Source organism: Photinus pyralis, unplaced genomic scaffold (genome assembly GCF_008802855.1).
Source record: "Photinus pyralis isolate 1611_PpyrPB1 unplaced genomic scaffold, Ppyr1.3 Ppyr1.4_LG4, whole genome shotgun sequence".
Classification (NCBI taxonomy): domain Eukaryota; kingdom Metazoa; phylum Arthropoda; class Insecta; order Coleoptera; family Lampyridae; genus Photinus; species Photinus pyralis.
The window spans coordinates 7,639,964-7,660,058 of NW_022170511.1; the positions used below are offsets into that span (position 1 = coordinate 7,639,964).

At 36.3% G+C, this 20,095-nt stretch overlaps 2 protein-coding genes across 2 annotated transcripts; both read right to left on the reverse strand.

Annotated features, from left to right (window-relative positions):
- Positions 1-746: 746 nt before the first annotated feature.
- Positions 747-3,126, reverse strand: LOC116168021 (uncharacterized protein K02A2.6-like). The gene is made up of 2 exons (XM_031483664.1): positions 862-3,126; positions 747-818 (listed from the first exon to the last, which is right to left on the reverse strand). Exons 1-2 carry the CDS (start codon positions 3,124-3,126, stop codon positions 747-749), a joined length of 2,337 nt encoding a protein of 778 aa, XP_031339524.1.
- A 13,157-nt stretch (positions 3,127-16,283) lies between these two features.
- LOC116169273 (MTRF1L release factor glutamine methyltransferase) lies at positions 16,284-17,992 on the reverse strand. Its single transcript, XM_031485324.1, has 5 exons — positions 17,638-17,992; positions 17,179-17,267; positions 16,879-17,086; positions 16,616-16,830; positions 16,284-16,566 (listed from the first exon to the last, which is right to left on the reverse strand). Exons 1-5 carry the CDS (start codon positions 17,941-17,943, stop codon positions 16,326-16,328), a joined length of 1,059 nt encoding a protein of 352 aa, XP_031341184.1. The 5' UTR covers positions 17,944-17,992; the 3' UTR covers positions 16,284-16,325.
- Between the last annotated feature and the right edge of the window lie 2,103 nt (positions 17,993-20,095).

The following is a 20,095-nucleotide window of genomic DNA, read 5'->3' on the forward strand; positions in this document are numbered from 1 at the left end:
CGCATCTACAATTATTAAAATATTTTTACCCACAATAGGCCCTAAAAAATCTATATGTAGACGTTCCCACGGAGCTTGCGGATAAGCCCAATTAATTAATTTAGCAGCAGGAGGAGAATCTCTGAATTGCAAACATATCTGGCACTGCTGAGTCATATTTGTAATGTCCTGATTCATGGTCGGCCACCAAACAAAAGATCGTGCCAGACTCTTAGTCTTCACAATGCCCATGTGCGAGGAGTGTAAATCACTGAGAATATTAGATCTAAGAGCTTGAGGAACTATTACCCTATAGCCAAACATTAAGCAATCGTCGTTGCAACATAAATAATTTTTATGCTTAAAATATGGTTTTAACTCCTCTCTCACCTTCGAAGGCCAACCTCGATTTACAAATGTTTTAACCTCCCTTAGTATAGAGTCATTATTTGTCTCCTCTCGGATTCGATTCACATCCACTGTAAAATTATCATTGACATAGTTTAAATAGTTGTAGTCGTCTCGATATTCACTAATTTCGTTAATTGGAAGTCGCGATAGACCATCGGCAACATTTTGGTCCGACTTCACATATACGATATTATAATTAAATCGCGAAAGAATTAATGCCCAACGTTGCAACCTATTTGCCGTCATAATGGGAATTCCGTTTTTGGGCCCAAATATAGTAACTAACGGTTTATGGTCTGTCACAAGTGTGAACTTTTGCCCATACAAATATTGAAAAAATTTTTGAACCCCGAATATTATAGCGTATGCTTCCTTTTCCATTTGCGAATATCGAATTTGATGTTCTGATAAAGTTTGGGAAGCATATGCTATTGGTCTTTCGACATTACCCTCAGTAACATGTGAAATTACGGCTCCCACTCCATATTGAGAGGCATCCACCGTTAACCTGATGGGTAAGCTTGAATCAAAATGTATCAGTACCTCCGCAGAAGTTAAAATGTCTTTAACCCTTTTAAATGCATCTTCACATGCGGCATTCCACTGAAAAATGACCCCCTTTTTTAATAGATCGTATAACGGTCTTAATACCGTTGCCGCACTCGGTATAAATTTATTATAATAGTTTATCATCCCGAGAAAACCCTGTAATTGCGTCACATTTATAGGACGTGGCGCTTCCTGAATAGCTTTAATATTTTTAGGACACGTATGCAACCCGTGTTTATCTATACGATATCCTAAATATTCAATACTCTCCTGAAAAAAACTACATTTGTCTTTTCGTACGGTTAAACCGCAATCTCCTAAACGCTTTAAAGTATCTTTTAATCTCCGAACATGTTCCTCTTTTGTAGACCCAGTGACTAGTACATCATCATAAAAACATACTACCCCATCTGTACCTTGCAAAACTCTCTCCATAATTTTTTGAAACTTTTTGGGAGCGGAACTGACTCCAAATGGCAACCTTGTATATTTAAATAATCCCTTATGGGTACTAATGGTTGTCAACATTTGAGATTCTGAATCTAACTCGATTTGAGAGTAGGCCTGCGAAAGATCAATTTTTGAAAATTGTTTACCATTACACAACTTAGCAAACAGTTTTTCTACTCGTGGTATAGGATAAGGTTCCTCTTGCAAAGATGGGTTGAGAGTGACTTTATAGTCACCACAAAGTCTAATGGATCCGTCTTTTTTCAAAATTGGAACTACGGGCGTTCCCCATTCGCTGTAATCTACTTTAACCAAAACTCCTATATCGACTAACCTCGCAATTTCTTTTTCTACTTTTTCCCGCATTGCGAAAGGTAAAACTCTAGCCTTCTGAAATTTTGGAATGGCAGCCTCTTTTAAATTCAATTTTATTTTGCCTTTAGTAAATTTACCTAATGTGTTTGCAAACACCTTCTCACATTCCCTAAAAATTTCCATTTCTAAACCTTCCATTCTTATGCTGTTTATACACAATTCATACTTATAGAAAAAATCCCTGCCTAATAAAGGAGGCCCTCCGTCCCTTAAGACGAACAATTTAACATCCTTCATTACACCCTTATATTCAATTGGTACAACAATATAACCTAAAGGAATCATTTTTCCTCCCGTATAATTCTTAAAAACGTTATTGCACTTAATTAACCTATAACTATGAAAATATTTGCGCATATAATCAAAAGAAATAACTGATACGCTAGCACCGGTATCAATTTCGAAAGTGAAGGACAAATTTGCAATTTTTACGCTGACAAAAATAGGATTATTTTCCCCTTTAATACTATAAATACAATCGTCATTCAAATCGTCCTCAATAAAGAATTGTTTGCGCGATTTCGTAGAATTGCACATGGCCATTAAATGACCTTTCACCCCACATTTGTTACAGGTATAATAACGATAACGACACTTACTTTGACCGTGATTTTTACCACATACAGCACATTGAGCGTCCTGACCAACTTTCCCTTGTGGACCGCTGCTGCGCCCTCCTCTTCTGGACGCCGCACGGGATGCTCCTGCAGATCCAGCCTCTGCTCTCTGGTTACTGCTGCTGCTACTGCTCCCCTTACGCTTGTCGGTCGCCCATTGCTGAGAAGTTTTGTACACCTCCATGGGTTCTTGTTTAATTACCGTATTAGCACTTGCCTCATAGTTCTTTAATACTGCTTCCTTACTTAACGCGATATCAATTGCTTTATCTAACGTTAATGTACTCACGTCTTCCTCAAATAGACGATTCAAAATTGCTTTATCCTCCATGCCAACTATAAACTTATCACGCATCGCAACACTTAATTCAGATCCAAATTTACATTTGGACGCTAAGTTTTTTACCCTAGCCGCCCAGTCCATGATGGTTTCGTCCACGTTTCGATTTGCGTGATAAAACTTAAAACGTTCTGGAAACAACGCTTTTTGTGGTGCGAAATGTTTATCACACAATTCAATTAAAGCCTTGAAGTCCGTTGCATCGGGAGAATTTGGCACACACAGATTACTTATTAACTGATAACTCTCTTCGTTGCAGGCGTTTAACAATAACGCCCTTTTTATCTCTTGTTTGTCCACATTGTTTACAATGAAAAACTGAAACAGCCTCTCTTTGTAAATGGTCCAGTTACACTCTTTAGGGTTAAACTCCCTAATGTAGCCATTGTACGTAGATGCCGCCATAACTAAACACCTCACGCACTTTTTTGGGTACCCTAAGACCTTTTTACTTTGCTAATACGGTTTCTCGTCGCCAACTGTGATGTTCATTTATTCAAACCCAAACATACAATGTTATAATGAAACCATAATCCATGAGTGCAGTCTGGCGCGATAACTTACAATCATGCGTACATTCTCAATTTTCATATAACAACAATGTTTCATATAACAACAATTCATAAAACAACAAAAGTCACGGCTATTGTTAGTAATAACAGAAATACTACAGCTTAATAAAACATGTAAAAACAGTTTTGTATGCACCTTTTAATTCTGAACAACTTTAAACTCTACAGTTTTTTCTGTAAAATATACAGGAGGGCGGGATATTGCATAAAACTAATTTCCCATGTTAAATCCCTATGTTCCTACTTACCGTGCACCACCCGGTATACGTGTGACGGACGGACGGATGACAAAATGCAACCAATAGCGATTTTTTACTTTGAGGAAAATATACTAAAAATCCATATATGGCTGAACTATACACAGTAGGCTATTCACGAGAACCGCGGGGTATCCATATCAGAACATATTGATTTAAAATTGTTGATGTTGTCATTTCCCAAAATTTTCTGTGGAACTAAAGCATGCTTCATTTTTTATGAAAGAATTTTTAGTCGTTTTTCTTAGATAAACAGAACAGGGGTGGATTATTCCAAACTTATGGGGTAGGTCTAAGTTCTCCAATATTATGATTGATGTTAAATCCACATCTTTCAACCCTTAAATAAAGCTAATAAAATTTGTGCAAGCCGCTTCATATTTTCTGAAATAATGTTTAACCTTATTCGTTTTACTTATACAGCATCTTTCAGAGTAAGCGCTTTATTTTTTTTAGCCACACTACGGGTACTACTTTCAAAATATTTGGCATTACATATGTTTCACGACATTCTCTACACGATGTGATGGTGATATTAGATTTTCAATTGAACGAATTAGTTCAAAATAGCGACTTTCAACTTTTTTAGCGCATTTTCCAAATCGTGTTGGAAGGCGCCCGCCCGTCCGTCTGTCCGAAGCCTTAACTACTGCTCAGTTTTCAATAGATAAATTTAGTTTATTCTTTTTGCATTCAGTAGGTTATAGCCTTGGCACCTCAACAAAGAAAATTCTTTTGGAAAGTATACTGCATGGAAAATACGCTAAAGTTACAAACGTTCTTTCTACACGTTTTAATTTATGTATTAAAACAGAAGGCAAACATTTCTGGCGTTTTTACCTAAATTACCTAATTTTATTTGATATCAATAATGCTGAGTTTCAAAAAGTAGATGTTTATTACAAAATAAAGTTTAATTGTTTCTTTTGTGTCTCCCGCTACTTGATATTTGGACAAAAATAACATCTATAGTGTAAAACATTCATGCGCGACTAGATTGAAATGTTAGTTTGCTTTTTGAAAAACGAAATACTATCGTAAAACGAATGTTTTAAGGATCTCAATAATAAAAAAATAATGATGGTATTCCATTAAAAAAAAGTTGAAAGTCGCCACTTTGAAATAATTCGTCCAATTGAAAATCTGCTGTTAGGTACCATCGTATAGACTATAGAGAATGCAGCAGTAGGCCCAGGGTGCGGGGTCATATTTTAGTGGGATGGTGATGTTACCTTTTTTAAAATTAAATATATTTTCAAAATATACCAACAAATGAACTAAAAGTGAAAGTTTGTACGTCAGAAAAATCGATATTATGTTCATCTTCATTTGACATAAAAATATAATATAGATATTGTTAGTGTTATTAATAGTTAGTTGTATTGCAATGAAAATACTTACATATAATTCGTGCAGAACTCTTTACAATTCTTGCACAAAGGAGTACATCTTAAAGTTGAGGATTACATGAACATTTTACAGAAAAACAACCTCGTCTGCACCTGCATTTATTCAATTCTTCGATAGCTTCATAATCCGCTGCCTTGGTGGTCCATACGGCAACCAATCAGCATCTAACCATTTCCAACCCCAAAGCTTTGGAGAAGGACTTTGGTTCATAATGTTTATCAAGAAGGTAAACATCGATAAATATACCATGCTACTACCTTACCTATAACCCAACCAGAGTTGGACTGGGTCAAGCATAGAGTGACCCGGTGACCCAGTTAGTTTACTGACCCCCGGTGACCCAGTTGACCCGGTGACCCAGTGACCCAGCTTGACCCAGCTTGACCCAGTGACCCATCTTGACCCAGCTTTACTCAGTGATCCGTCTTGACCCGGTGGCCCAGTAATTAAATTATTGTTAGGTATCATCCAAAACAATTTCAAGTAACTTTTAATTTAAAAAAAACTTCCTCAATAATATTCGGCAACAAGCACGTAGCCCAATTTCATTCAAGAGAACTAATACCTAAAAAAATCAAATGCATTTGTTTATAGTTTGTAGTCAAGTAGTCAATGAAAGTATTTAGAGAAAAGATTTATTTGGATTAAGCTAACTAGTAGAAAAAAATTAAATGTGAATGATCACCTGTAAGCAAACTGGTAAGCCCTGAAGCAAAGGAATAACAGTATTCTAATACAATTCGGGACATGGAAAGTTTTTTGCGGCAGTATTAAAGCAAACATCACAGAAATGGCAGATGTCAAGCAATCGAGTATTATTTTCAACAAACCAGCATTTCATTTATTTCATAATCTGTACACTTGAACCGAGGGCACTGACTTAACTGCGTTGTTCGATCAAACTAGGTTACTGGGTCGAATTGGGTCCCCGGGTGAAATTGGGTCGCTGGGTCAAGTTGGGTCACTGGGTCAAACTGGGTCAAGTTGGGTCAAACTGGGTCATTGGGTCCAGTTGGGTCAAACTGGGTCACTGGGTGTAACTGAAAAGAGTATGACGTGACCCAGCGACCCAGTGACCCAGTTTAATTTAGTGACCCAGGTGACCCAGTTGACCCAGTCCAACTCTCAACCCAACCATTTACTAAACTATTTCGGTTTAAAAAAATGCGCTTTATCTGCACAAGAGTTGGGTACAATTTATACTTACTTATTAGATTTGATAGTTTTAGTTTTAAGTTAAATATCCGCTAAAATGGATGAAAAGATAAGTGTGAAAATCTCATCCCGACCCGTCGAAATTGACGCTTCCGAGCATTGGATATTTCTGATTGTTAATAAATTACAGTAGTAAACACGGTCGATTCAAACCAATCGTGTCGGTACCATTTCCAGCATTTGAACTTTATTGGAATCAGCCCAATGTTTTGTCATTTTTTTGCTAATTTTATCAAAATAGATCTTATATAATTCTGAAATATCCCAAAAATGATTTCTGACATTGTTTTACAAATTATTGAAACATGAACTTGAACTATGGTTTGAGCATAAAGTGTAACAAAGAAGACTAAAAGCCGAAAAAGTGTTTTATATCAAAATGAAGCTCGAAAATCAATCAAAAAAAGAAGTACTCATTGACAGCACAGGCTGGCAGCTGAGAGTAGGTACTCATGCAGTCTTGCACTTACTTAACAATGCAAAATTATGTTAAACGTTCATCAGGCAGGGTATTATTATGAAGTTTCCCTGACGTAAGAGTGATTGCTGCCGGTTTTTAAGAAGTAGTTCTTACGCGGGATAAATACATAGGTGTCATTTTAAGCAATTGAGGTTTCTTCTTTCCGCAACATTACACATACACATTACAACCCTTTGTGTCAGAAACGTTTACACGGTCATCCTAACCGTAGAAGGAAAAAACCGATTGCATAAATACAAGGCTGTTTTGTATATAAATCCTAGAAAGAATGCGACTAACAGAAGCTATTGTTCCGAGGAGGTGTTAAGAGCACACCTGAAAGCACTTGAAAACGATTAAGGTGTTTTATAGGATCGTGTTGTTTATTATTCACCGTTTAGGGAGATGAATTCCCCTTATTTGAGGTGTGTACCTATAGGTCATAACTAGTGAAAATTATTACCTTTAATAGAACATGACTGAATAGAGTACGCTAGTTCGTGTTCTATTTTCGTGCATTGTTCCATTGTTACGTGTGTCCAGCGTACTGGCACCCCCTTTTTTCTTTCTTTTTTATCCGTGTTGATGTTTAAATCAGTAATTTCTAAATAACGTTACCGCTACCGGTGGTCTTTGTGGGAATTTAAATGATCTCACCGGGAAGTCCGAACGGTTACAAAATTTGGCACTTGGAATTTACAAATCTCAAGTACGAATATGAAAATAAGCAACGCGTAACATATAGAAAGACTTGGCTGGGCATTCTGCAAAGTAACGATAAAACGCTTTCACTGTAGCTATAAAAGTTTTCGACTTTAACAAATTACGCAAGAATAGGTACTCCTTCAAAAGTACTTTTGTTTTTTGTTGTTTCCAGCGTAGGTGTAGTGTAGTCGTACAATTTTAGAAACGTTTTATGTGTCTGATACTGGAGGGCCACTGAAAATACAAGAATTGTAGGATCTAACATCTTATACTTCTATCGTTGAGTGAACGAATCCTTCACTCAACGCTTCTATACATTATAACAAACACATCCAGCTTATAATTGAATGCTTTTCCGGCATTTTCTTCATTTCTTGTCACATTTTAATGAATCCGAATCCTCTTGTTTCCAAGTCGTATTTTGCTTCAAAAATTAAAAATCTCAGAAAAATTTGGAAGTAGTAATAACAAAGGACTTTACTGATATCAAGTAAATGGTTGAAGTTCAGCTTGAAAGAATATTCAATGCGTTTTATTACAGTTTAATATCACGATTTGGGTCCATAATGATATTGGAGCCGATGATTCTGAATACATGACGGGAAATCGCTGTGATACCTAGAAGTCGCTTAAAACTCTTTTAGTGGAGTATGTGGAACTGAGAGGTGTCATTCCTGCACCGTAGATATTTTTAGATCTCTTAAATCTCCATTAGCTCAGTTAGGTCTCTTACATCCCTCACATCCCCAAGATCCGTTATATCCTGTAGGATACATATTCTAAATCTTTTAGATCTCTTACATCCTCTAAATGTGTTACACCAAAGAGGTGGTTTAGATCTATTGCATCACATTCCCTTAGATCTATTAGAATTTTTACAACTCTTAGATGCCATAAATCTCATTCAGTCTCTTATATTCCTCAGTTCTCAGGACTCGGGTTCCATTATCCCTTATATTTCGCGGATCTTTCTGATTCTTTTGTCTAAAAACGACCGGTGATAGAACCTGTAGAATCCAAAACAGCAGGAGTTTTTAATGTTGGATGACTACCAGACTACGTACCAGTATAGTTCCAAGAAGGGGTTTGGATTGTTCCATTTTGTTGTGTGATATTACCTACGTTGTTTTAATTATCTGGTGGATGTTGTCTTTGAATGTAATATCCGGTTCTGGGTGCGACCCTGTATGGGAACGGGGAGAGAATATTTCCACTGCAGAAGTGCACTGCATATGCGGTAAGAGTCCTCCAATCAAAGGCATCCCATCTTGCGCCCTGTGTGTATGCGGGGGATTTTGGCTATTATAAGATGATATTTGGGTTTATTTGAGAGCGACTATGTTCGGCCTTTGAACTGACATCGAATCTGACTGGGGAATAGCTGTGTTGTGTAAACCTATTTATGGGGTGTAATTATTTAAAAAAATACTTTTCTCAACAATCAAAGCCTAAAAAATGTAGAACTCAAGGAATAAGATTACGTGCAATGGTCCAAACTGTAAAAGCAAACAGTAAACTTCCTTAAAGTGCAATAAAATTCATTTTATTACTGATATTTGATACCCAGCTCAAAATCGCAAGGTTGCCTCAAGAACAATTAGTGTTATAAAACAATCATATGTTACCTGCAGCTGTGCTGCGGTTTATATCATGGTGTTTTATTACCTATTGTTCCTACATCTGGATTGCAATAATACATTCGACCCTGAAGGTCGTAGTACTTTAAATTGTCCAGAACAGAAACTTTTATGAAATATTTATTGTACCGCTCCGAAAAGAAAACGAAATTAAAGTTGCAGCATGAAAATTGGATAGAAGTGCAACCAACGGCGACAAATTGAATGCACGCTCGAATGCGTTTCTCGTAGATTTGATGGGAGCGTAACCTGAGTGACAAACTAGTATAGTCTTCCTGTGATGATGATACTTCACTTCCACTTAGTGTCGTCTTTCATAGCTTAACGCTTCCTTTAATTTCCTGAGAAATTACGTTTTTTAAAGGTGTTAAATTTCCTTGGATAATTTCACAAAATGGTCACTAAATGAACCTACAATTTTACGCACGATGTCTAATTTCTTCTTTTTGTACCATAATCTTGTATTATAAAGTACTATTCTATATTCATTATTCAAAGCCATATACCTATACAAAATGCATATTGAAGTGAATGGACGTTATAAACTATAATTGTCCACTTCGCAATTTATGTGCAAAATGTTTGATCCGGAAACCAGGAGTACAGAGTCCATTACTAAGTAGGTACTAACACTACTAATTATATTGATAATTGGCAATTGAAGTTGGGCGAAAATGGTAATATTACCTACCTACTAATTTTATTTAAAACAAAAAAAGACTACTAACGTAGAAAGTGGGGAGCAAGGTACCCTACCAGCTTTGAATTTAATTTCTCAATGCTACGAGTATTAGGGATTATTATAATTTGTATACGCTTTCGCAGTTTGCCGGTAACATATGTACACCATGGTGAGTAGTAAACGCTTTTGCGAGATGTCGACGGTGTTCAATCACGTTTTTTTACGTTTTAATGGATATCTGTTTTTTACTGAACATTTGAGTTTGATCATTATTTGTCTTTTTCTTTTAGTGCAGCTTTTCAGTGTTTAGTATCTCTAATATGTTTTAGTGCGGTTTAGATTATTGCTAACTGAGTGTCTTTGAGTACTTTACTGTCTTTTAGCGACCTTTTGATACCTTAAGTGTTTAGGGTTACTGTCATTAATGTGAAGATATGGCGCCGACAATCCCTCGATTACCGAATCTGTAGTATATACCATTGAATAATAAAGAGCTCAGTTTTTTAAGTATGTAACCCCAAGCCCCTTCAGTAGGTAATTGAGCAGCTTCTTTTGGTACTCGGAATCTTTTTCGAAATCCGCAGTTCTTTTTAATAATGTCGAGCTCATACACAATATGTTGTTTTCGAATTGCAGTTTTCCCTAAAAAACTTAGGTACTAATTGAAAAACATAAGACCGGTCTAACTGACAGATTTCAGAAACACGATTGGTCAACTTGTGAAATATTAGCCAATCAAATCCTTTAACCCACAATTTAACTATAAACTGACAATTGTACAACTGGGCCTTAATGAGATTTAATGCTGTTTTCTATCGATTTTTAAGATCTCTCAAGAGACTATTAGTATCTTTTGGGCCCAGAGGCGTAGCGAGGGTGGGGCAGTCAGAGCACTGGCCCAGGGCGCAGTTTAAAAGGGGGGTGCCATCGCCAATTATTAAATTCCGAGGAATTAAACACGATGACCATACAAACTCACTCGACTTCTATTCCTCATAGTGAAGAAGACTCTCCCTTGTTCTGGTGTTCATCCATAGCGTAGGACTCCAACACCTACTGCTCTCCATAGCGTAGGTGAAAAAAATTCCCCTTATGTGATGTTTTTGTCCGTCCGTCTGTCCCTCCGTTCAAAGACACCTTCGCCAATCGATTACTACGAGTTCAACGATCAGTGCTTTTGAATATGAACCGGATTAAAAGTCGTGTGTCCGAATGCAAACTAAAAATCGTATGCGATTCTTCGTATCTTGGTTTTACGAAGGGGCGCAATTTTAATGCTTGCTCTAGGCGCCGTTTGGGCATGCTACGCCACTGTTTGGGCCCTTTTTAGAGTGTGTTTAGAGTGTAGGTTGTATATTTTATACTCGTATTAGTTCTTATTATGTCTTCTGAAATTTTTTTGGTTTTTTGTCATCTTTTTGAGGAGCTTATTTTGTGTTGTATATAATACGTTTTATTTTTAGCTTCCTAGCTCGAGCTATTGCGATCACAATTTTTTGGAAATGTTAAAATTTCATCAAATGTCGCCGTTTTAGATCATTTTAACCAACTTTTAAAGAATAACATTTTTAAGGCAAAGTTGTATTTTTTTGCCACTAAAAGAACGCATTCAAAATTTTGAAAAATCTTTGAAAATAACTGAGATATCACCGAAAAACTGCAAATGTCAAATTTCGTTTTCATTTTCCTTAGCTTTTAAATGATCGGAAATGGACGGTTCCCGTTGGCACCTCCTATGGGTACTTTTTTCGGACAATCTGAATCTGTTATCAGAATTTCCATAACACGCTAGATGTGCTACAGGCTGCTACTTTGTTATTTCTTATGGAAGCCCTCTAGATTATTATTGAATGAGGTACAGAAAAAAAAAGAAATTCGTTTGAACACATCGGCATCATAGCAGTGTTGATTCAGGAAGAATGTAAAGAATGTAAAACATTCGATTTTTTTTGTAAATGTATGTAAAAGTATAGTGTGTGACACGCCATTTTTTTTCTTGTTTTCTCCTCGATCTCATTCCGTAAAAATCTAGCATGGCGTCCATAAGAAATAAGAAAGGCGTATCATTACATCAGCTTCGGGGGATTATTTATTGAACTGAACCTGCATAACCGAGACGAATTTCTTTTGTAGAATTGTCCAAAAATTAAAATATCGGAAAGGGCATACAAACAACGAATGTATAATGAATTAATCTTTTGAAAAAACAAGACAACAAAAGAACCACGACCAGCCTCTTCCACTATAATATTTTAAATGATTGTACGAATATTCGTCCCGGGAAATTCAACCATGAGTCCTAAGAAAGTCACCCCACGGTATATTCGCCCTCGAAAAATTCTCCTGGAAGATTCGCCACTAAAAAGTCGCACTCGGGAGATTGACACCTACAAATTTCTTCCCTGAAGATTCATCTCTAAAAAATTGCCCCCGAAAGATTCACCTCCGGAAGTTTTGTTTTCAGAATGAGGTAGAAAACCAAAAGCAACCAGTGAAATTCAACCTGTGGTCCTCTAACATACTATTATGGTAGATAAACTGTATTGACATTATACAGAATTTCGCTCTTGGATAATCCCTTCCCTCTAGCATTTATTTCGGTTCCATAATCTTTTGCCCTCTGTATAATCGCTGGTACAAAATTCGCCACCGACTAATATTCTTCTACTGAGGCAAACTAGCTTGCTCCTTTTTGTGACTATAAAAACGCATTTGAAATTTTTGAAAAATCTTTGAAAATGACTAAGATGTCGCCGAAAAACTGATAATGACGGGTCGGGAATTGACGGTTCCCGTTAGCACCGTTTAAGGTAGGAAAATAATTTTCATTTTCAGTTTTTCGCCCAAAACGTAAATTTTTATACGGGGGGGCAAGAGGGCAATTTTTCGTGGAGTCGAAAATTCAGAAGTTTTCTTGAAGCCAGTTATATGAATATTTGTCACGCGTTTTTTATGGGGACGAATTTCCCGAAGATGCTTTCAGGGGTAAATTTTACGGAGCGAATATTACGGCGGCAACCCTTACGGGAGTGAATCGTCCAGTGGCGAATCTTCCTGAGGCGAATCATAGGGAGTTCTTTTCGGTATCTTTTATAGAATCCTTTGGTGTGTAACGGTGGCTCTGATTTTTGTGTGTAAAATAGTGCAGTCTCGGTAGGCTGACCACCCGGTCTTCCATTCCTCATTTAGCCCGTTTAGAAATGTGTAATGGTAGCTAATGGTGTGTTTTCAAAGGATGTTCCGCAAGTGGGAGGCTGCTTATTTATAACAATTCTAAGTAGAGATGTTGAGGATTGATATAACTTCGCGGTAGTGGCATATTTGTTCTATCAAATGCATCAGGGTTCACGAATAAAAAGTCCACTATTGAAATGACACTGGCAGGTTTTTCTGCACAGCAAGATTTAATTTACCAGACGTTTATTACACGTAATTTTCACAAGAAATTTCTAGCTTTTTACATGCGACTACAAAACGAAGAAACATAATAGCGCAGTCCAATAAGAAAAGAACATAAACACACCTATATATAAATAAAAGGGGAGAAGGTAAAGAATTTGAGCGTTATAGTCGAAATTTATATTCTTCGGCACTAAATTTAATGTATTTGCATTCCACCTTCTGCAAGTTCCATAATAATTAACAAAGACACCGCCGCCGACACGGTATTTGCAATGAGCGCGAGTTTTTACTTACGGCGGCCCTTTTGTATCTTAGAAATTATTTCAAACTATTCTTCACGGTAGACTGAAATGCCACACTCTTACTTTTATAGGGAAATTCGTTCCAGATATATGTCGCCGCAATTATAATTTACAAGCTTTCTCATTTTCGCACAGATTTCAGAATGATAAATGCAAATTAAATTAACCGAGAATAAATCTGATTGGCGTAAAATCATGAAATTTTGGCCGGAAACGATTTTCCGTCGAGATTTAGTCTTTGGAAATATTACTTTCGCTTCGTATAGCTTGGAGCTTGCGTGTGGTCAATGATGTACAAACTCCTCCTTATAGCTGTAATGATGCCTTGCGCCGTTTAAAATTAGAATCTGGATTATAAGAATTTTTTCAAGTGAATAATTGCGACGTGTTTTATGAAGTGATTGCGCCATTAACAGTTTTAAAAGTCGACTAGAATGTATAACCTTGTTTTAATGGGGTGACTTCTTTTGATACGGTCTTGAAGTATGCCAAACGGCACTTGGAGATCTACGTTATTATTTTAATTAGCCAATCATTTTCTTGCACAAAAATTGTTATTATTCCTCTACAGAAAACATATTCTAGCAGTTATCCTTATCTGCAAAGCGTCGAATGCTTTTGCCATCATGCTCTTTTCGTACGCAAGCTCAATACAAATTATATAGGTACCTACCAAAAAATCCAATCTTACATATGAAGGTCGAATGAGAACAAATTTATTAATTTTTTTTCATTCTGTCGCCGCTGTATAGGATACAAATTCCACCGACAAGAGCGAGCCCATAAAGAGCTCCATTTTAAAATTCGGAAGCATAAAATATGTGATTTGTCTGCATAAAGGTATCCTTACATAACCAGTAGCCAGTAGACGCCTTTCTTGATTACACACACCTATGCAACAAGATCTATATGTTATATACCTGTGGTCAAAATCTATAAATGATAGCCCCCAGTAAAATACTTCTCGCAACCAGTTTGCCGATCTACCACTTCGTGGAAGATTTTTTGTAATGTCTACTAGTTTTAATATCTGATTAAAATCATATCTCGCGGTCGAGATCTTTATATTAATTATGGTCAATTAAACACTAATCAAAAATGATCATAAAATTTTTTTAATTTGCGTGTGTCTTTTTTCATAAAAGAAAATAAAATTCGCATGCACCGCATTTTTTAAAAGTTTCTATTTTGTTCTGTTTAATTTCGGAACATAGAAATATATAAACGCTAGTTTTTAAAAATGTGCACTATTTTAACTTAATTCAAGCAAAATAATATAAAGAAAAATATTCGTTTTTACATGCCCCCTACTTGTAATGCATGTGCTTAATTAATAAGAACTTTGAATATTGTACCAATAACAAAGTGTACGCGGTCGAAAAGTGATTCAAATTCAAAAAGTCAGGAAAAGGAAAAGTTTTCAAAATTTAACATCAATCAGCAGCACCGACCGAGGGATAAACCGCTAGCGAAAATTTGTACACCAAACACCTTTTCTTGAAAAAATCCCTTTATTTCCTTTTAACTCGTCCTACTTTTTTATTTCCTATTAATAGCTTAACTAATGCGATGAATTTCCCAAACATTTCTCAATTACGTGGTTCTGAGGGCGAGTCCTCATCGTCAATGCTATTTCACGTTTTCCAAGGGCGGAATCAGTCTGCATGGCCTTTAAAAGTCTCGTATCTCCGTCGGAGGATATACCCACTCCAAACTCATCCGCCTCTTTTTTAGAATCTTGAAACTATATACATCCTTAAATGTAAATTTGTTATGCTAGTGTTCTTTGATTTTCGCTTGGATTTTGTTGCAAAAATTCAGTAATAAGTGCTGAGCTTTTTGTAAATCGTTTACGAAAAACTTGCTTAAAATGCGTTTGAAAATTGGAATCCATTGGAAATCCAACGAGGTTTGAGTTTTTCGGTTTTAGCCAGTTTTGTCTTTTTTCGTATCAAGTCTTTTAATAATAATATAATAATAATAATATCCGTTTATTGAAAAAAACAGTGAACAGAAAAGCAGGTACAGTAAAAAAAAAGACATAGAGGAAATGCTCACCGTTAAGTTTAACGTTTTTCCCTTACTTTTCGGAAATATTGAAAATTGTTTTTCTATGTACAGATAAAAGTTTATACTTGGAGGGCATTTCTGAAAATATTTTTCAAGTTCTTCATTGAAAAGAAGTTCAAGTAAATCATAAAATTACAAAACGTTCTTCGCGGCTACTTACGCCAACATTAAAGCTTTTTCTCTCTCCCTTTACGCCTCCAGATTACCATTCCCTATTTTTCACGTCTCGCTCACTCCTTCATTTCTGCGCGACCCCTTTCCCTACATCTTTTATCATTCTTGGTCCCTACTTGTCTCCTACGCGCCCCTTTAATTGAGCATCCTTTTCTTCCATGGCTGTACCATTTCGTCTTTTTCTGTCACGACTAGTTGTGGCCCAACTACTCTCGCATTTTTCGAGCGTGCCTCAGACTTTCTACAAACAACGTATTGCTTTCATGTTTCTTTCCCTCATACCCGATAGATACGTACTAAATTTTTATTAAGCATCCTTCAAACTTTCTTTATAATTTATTCCATTTTCATGCCGTTCCTTTCCCCACAGATAAAATACACGCACCCTTCGCTTATTTATCACGCTTCCTTCATAACTTCCTCTAGGTATCACCTATTGTGTGCCTAATATTATAATATAATTATTTATTTGTGCTTGTCCTTTATTCTTGCGAACAAAATTTTACGTTTTATTCAATTCCCTTCCCCATTAGGTCTCACGTGCGTATACATAAATGAACCGACCTCGGAACCGACCTAGTATATATTAGACAAGAATAGTAAGTATATGGAAGTCAAGATTTCAGTGCCGAATTGGGAGACCCCTAAGATCATTACAATTTAGGGTTTGATTTAAAATCCGTTCCAAACAATAATAATCATATCCGAAAGCGTTCTTTTATTTTTTCACAATCTCCACAAACCTATCTTTGTCACAAAAGTCTTTATAAACCCTCTCCAAGTGTAACTTCATAGCTGGATATTGTCGTAGCCAAGATCGTATTAGATCTGGATGTCTTGGATCAACTTCCAGGAATACTCGCCCGTCACAATTGAGCAATCCCGAACTAACTCTTAAGATATTCTTTATCACTTTTAATCCATCAATTCCACCGTCTAAAGCTTCAAGATCTTCATACCTGAAACGAACATTGTTAGGTACAGTGCTAAGCTAAGTTGTTTAATTACAGTTTGATCTCAGGCTGAAGGCTGATCATGTCATCTTCAAATAGATATGGCGGATTGCTAACGATTACGTCATATTTCTTCAAAATGGCATCCGGGTGATCTTCAGTTATTTCTTCGTGAATGACTTTCAGCCTGCTGGAGACATCGTGTAGTTTGGCATTTAGTTCAGTTAGTCCACATGCTTCCTTCGACTTATCTATAGCTGTAACATTTAACTAAAATTCCAGATTTATATTTCCCAAATTTTAAATACGGCAAGTTACTTGAGGTTGCGATTTTAGAAGCGATATGGAAATGGCACCACTTCCGCAGCAAAATTCCAGAACACTATCGGTCGCTTTGCGTTCAACTTCGTTTAGAACGACATCGACAAGCATTTCTGTTTCAGGTCGAGGTATAAATACGGGAGGAGACATTTTTAAAGTTAATCCACGAAAATCCCATTCTTGTATGATGTATTGTATTGGTAATCTAAAAATAAATATACCGCGTCTTCAGTAGGTACTGCGAATATCGCTTAACTTCAAGAGATTTTACTACAAATTACCAAAAAATGGAGTTACCTTTTCAATCTTTGCTGGCAAAGTTCATTGATTTGCTGAATTTCTCGTAAAGATAATACTTTGTTATTAAACTTGTAAACTGATGAAATCTGAAAGCATATGATACAATAAAATTGTGTTGTACTATCAAAGAGTACTTCACCATATTAATTAATATATTTCTAGAAATATGTGCAGCAACGGTTTTACGAAGACAACAAGTGCCTTAATACCTCCAACAACTATATCTGATCAGCGTACCGTAATTAATTAATTAAATAGTAAGGTTTTAAATTAAATTTAATAAAAATGTATAACATAATTTGACTTGGCTACAGATGTAGTGGATTGGTACATCGGTCATTGGCTGACTTAAAAATAAAGCAAAAAAGGGCAATAATAAAATTTATGAATATTTACTTCAAAAGACCATTTTTCTGTTTTTTATTTTACTTACTATCTGCTTTGTTTTAAACTTACACTTCGACTTCCAAGAGTATGCGCAATTATATGCTCAATCGATTGTTTTGGTTCCGAAATATGACATGAATGAAACATGTCCAACCACGCCTTTAATATTTCTTTCACTTTTTTGGCTTTTTTACCGGTGAAGCTACCAGAGTCACTTCCATTCCCATTATTTGACTGCCACGTGCTATGCAAGCGTAAGTGGAAAACCTTACCATTCAAATTCACAAAACTAGGTGCATGAAACACATTAAATGTTTTTGAATGGGTTAATGACCATATTTTATTTAAAGTATGTCTAATTACCGCGCGTTTCATTTCTAAATTGTTTCCGCAAAGGTTGTGGGCCGCTCGGATTGATCACGCATCTACTCCGTACGGTTGAGCATAACAAGTTGCCTTTCCATCTGTAAAATTCAAATATTTCCACTACTCTCTGGTTCTTAGCATTTTCAAATTACAATCAATATATTATCGTGCCCGGTAAAATCGCCCCGTGTCTGTTCTATATATTGTCGTTAACAAACAATATCGTAATGGTAACGATTTGATCTTGAACGATAGCTATATTCAGTATGTATCTGTGTTATGTCTTACAGAACAGAGAAAGTCGTTGCCGAACGATAACGGCTGTGTAACGACATCGGTACGCGGTAAAGAATAGGCCCCTAAAACTCGAATTTTTTTACCAAAAATCTACTTATGCATGAATGTGACATTCATGGCCTTATTTTACGTCTAGGAGTTTCGTGATGGAGACATTATCAAAACTTTACATTTCCAAAATGAATTTTTGAATTACGCCAAAAGTGTATATTGCTGAACATATATTTCCTACAGCTTCGTGATATGGCACGTCAGAATTAGTACCAGTAGTAGTTCTGATCGATTCTCAATCCTCGTTGTGCGGCCAATGCGATCTAATCGAACTGTATCGCACAACAGGGGAAAATGTCTCGTCATAATCATCAATGCCATAATTCTGTGACCATCGCTTCGCCACTAGGCGAGCTTTGTGTCGCACGACAGTACCATCTTCGACTCGTTTTTGTTTGAAGACCCATTTGGTTTTCACGGATGTTCTTCCCGGTGGGAGATCCACCAGCGCCCAAGTCCCGTTCATTGCGAATGGCTCCAATCATTGTTGACTATCGTGTGACAGAAGAGCTTCCTCATGAGTAAAGGGATCTTCCATATCGCAGTTACGTGTAAAGTACGATATGAAACTTTTCCGAACAACGCGACTCATTTGTCGACTCGAACGTCTGATGGGTAAGTGATATTCACTGGGAACTCGTAATTGACATCATCGGATGCTTCATTAATCTGGTGTTCGATGAAATCAATTGATTCGTGTTTATAGCGTTAACTAGTGACTATTTAGGGACTTTCTTCGACTTCTGTCAATTTCGATGCCCCAAATGAACTTATGCTCACCACCGTCAACAAATTCTAGCTGCTCTTGGGCCGAGAAACGTCGCATCTCGACTGACCATGATGATGATCTTATTGGTTGATGGATTATAAAATAAATGCCTTTTTAAAATGCTTAAAGGCCCCCTGACCAGCACAGTATATACTTAATATGCCTTTCGATCATCCTTTCTATTGTACTTTCAGAAGGTTTAGCAGTAAATATTATAGCTTAAATGATTTTTCCTGGTTGTACCTATGAATCATGTACAGACCCATAATATATGGAGCATAGCTGTTCGGGCATTTTAGAATTATGATAGTAGTAGTCAGTCTATTGGTACCATCCAACCTTCTAACCTTCTATAGGCTAGTGTGCATAGATAAAAAGGGCAAAATTGGGGGAAAATAAACGATACATCCATAGGAGCGTAAGAAATCAGAAAATTAAACTAAGTACACATTTAAACCATTTTTTTAGGTTAACCAAACGAATGCTGGATATTAAAAAAGCACAATAGAAGGTAAATTACAAGCTATATGATATAAAATATAAATATTTACCAAGAGAGAATAACGAACTCTAGCAACCAGTAAGACAATGGCGGAAATCCAAAGGAAAAGCTTGAAATGGGGCATTTCAGAGAAAAATCCAGGACAGACGCAAATGCAAACAAAAATTTATTTATGAATTATTTTCGTACAATATTTATGCTTTGCTTGAATGTAAATTTTGTTTTTTGTCAATGATCTCTTCTATTTTGAATTTCATTATTTAAATAATAAAGACCAGCGATTTGGATGAAATTCAATATTTACTTTCTGTTATTCGCAATCAATCGATTTCGGCCTAACTGGCCATCATCAGGCGTAGCTAAATTATTTGTAATTACAATATATATACAATTACAAATATTTTAGCTACGCCTGATGATGGCCAGTTAGGCCGAAATCGATTGCGAATAACAGACAATAAATATTGAATTTCATCCAAATCGCTGGTCTTTTTTATTTAAATTTTGTTTGTCTAAATTAATATATTTCTAGATTATTTTAG

What these genes read in the sequence shown, in the direction of transcription:
- LOC116169273 (XM_031485324.1), bottom strand. Translation starts at nt 17,943, where the DNA reads ATGAAACGCGCGGTAATTAGACATACTTTAAATAAAATATGGTCATTA. An exon ending in ATACTCTTGGAAGTCGAAGT is followed by an intron (nt 17,268 to 17,637) that starts GTAAGTTTAAAA and finishes ATATGCTTTCAG; the next exon opens with ATTTCATCAGTTTACAAGTT. An exon ending in CTTCAGCCTGAGATCAAACT is followed by an intron (nt 16,567 to 16,615) that starts GTAATTAAACAA and finishes TGTTCGTTTCAG; the next exon opens with GTATGAAGATCTTGAAGCTT.
- LOC116168021 (XM_031483664.1), bottom strand. Translation starts at nt 3,126, where the DNA reads ATGGCGGCATCTACGTACAATGGCTACATTAGGGAGTTTAACCCTAAA. An exon ending in CTCAATATGGAGTGGGAGCC is followed by an intron (nt 819 to 861) that starts GTAATTTCACAT and finishes AAAGACCAATAG; the next exon opens with CATATGCTTCCCAAACTTTA.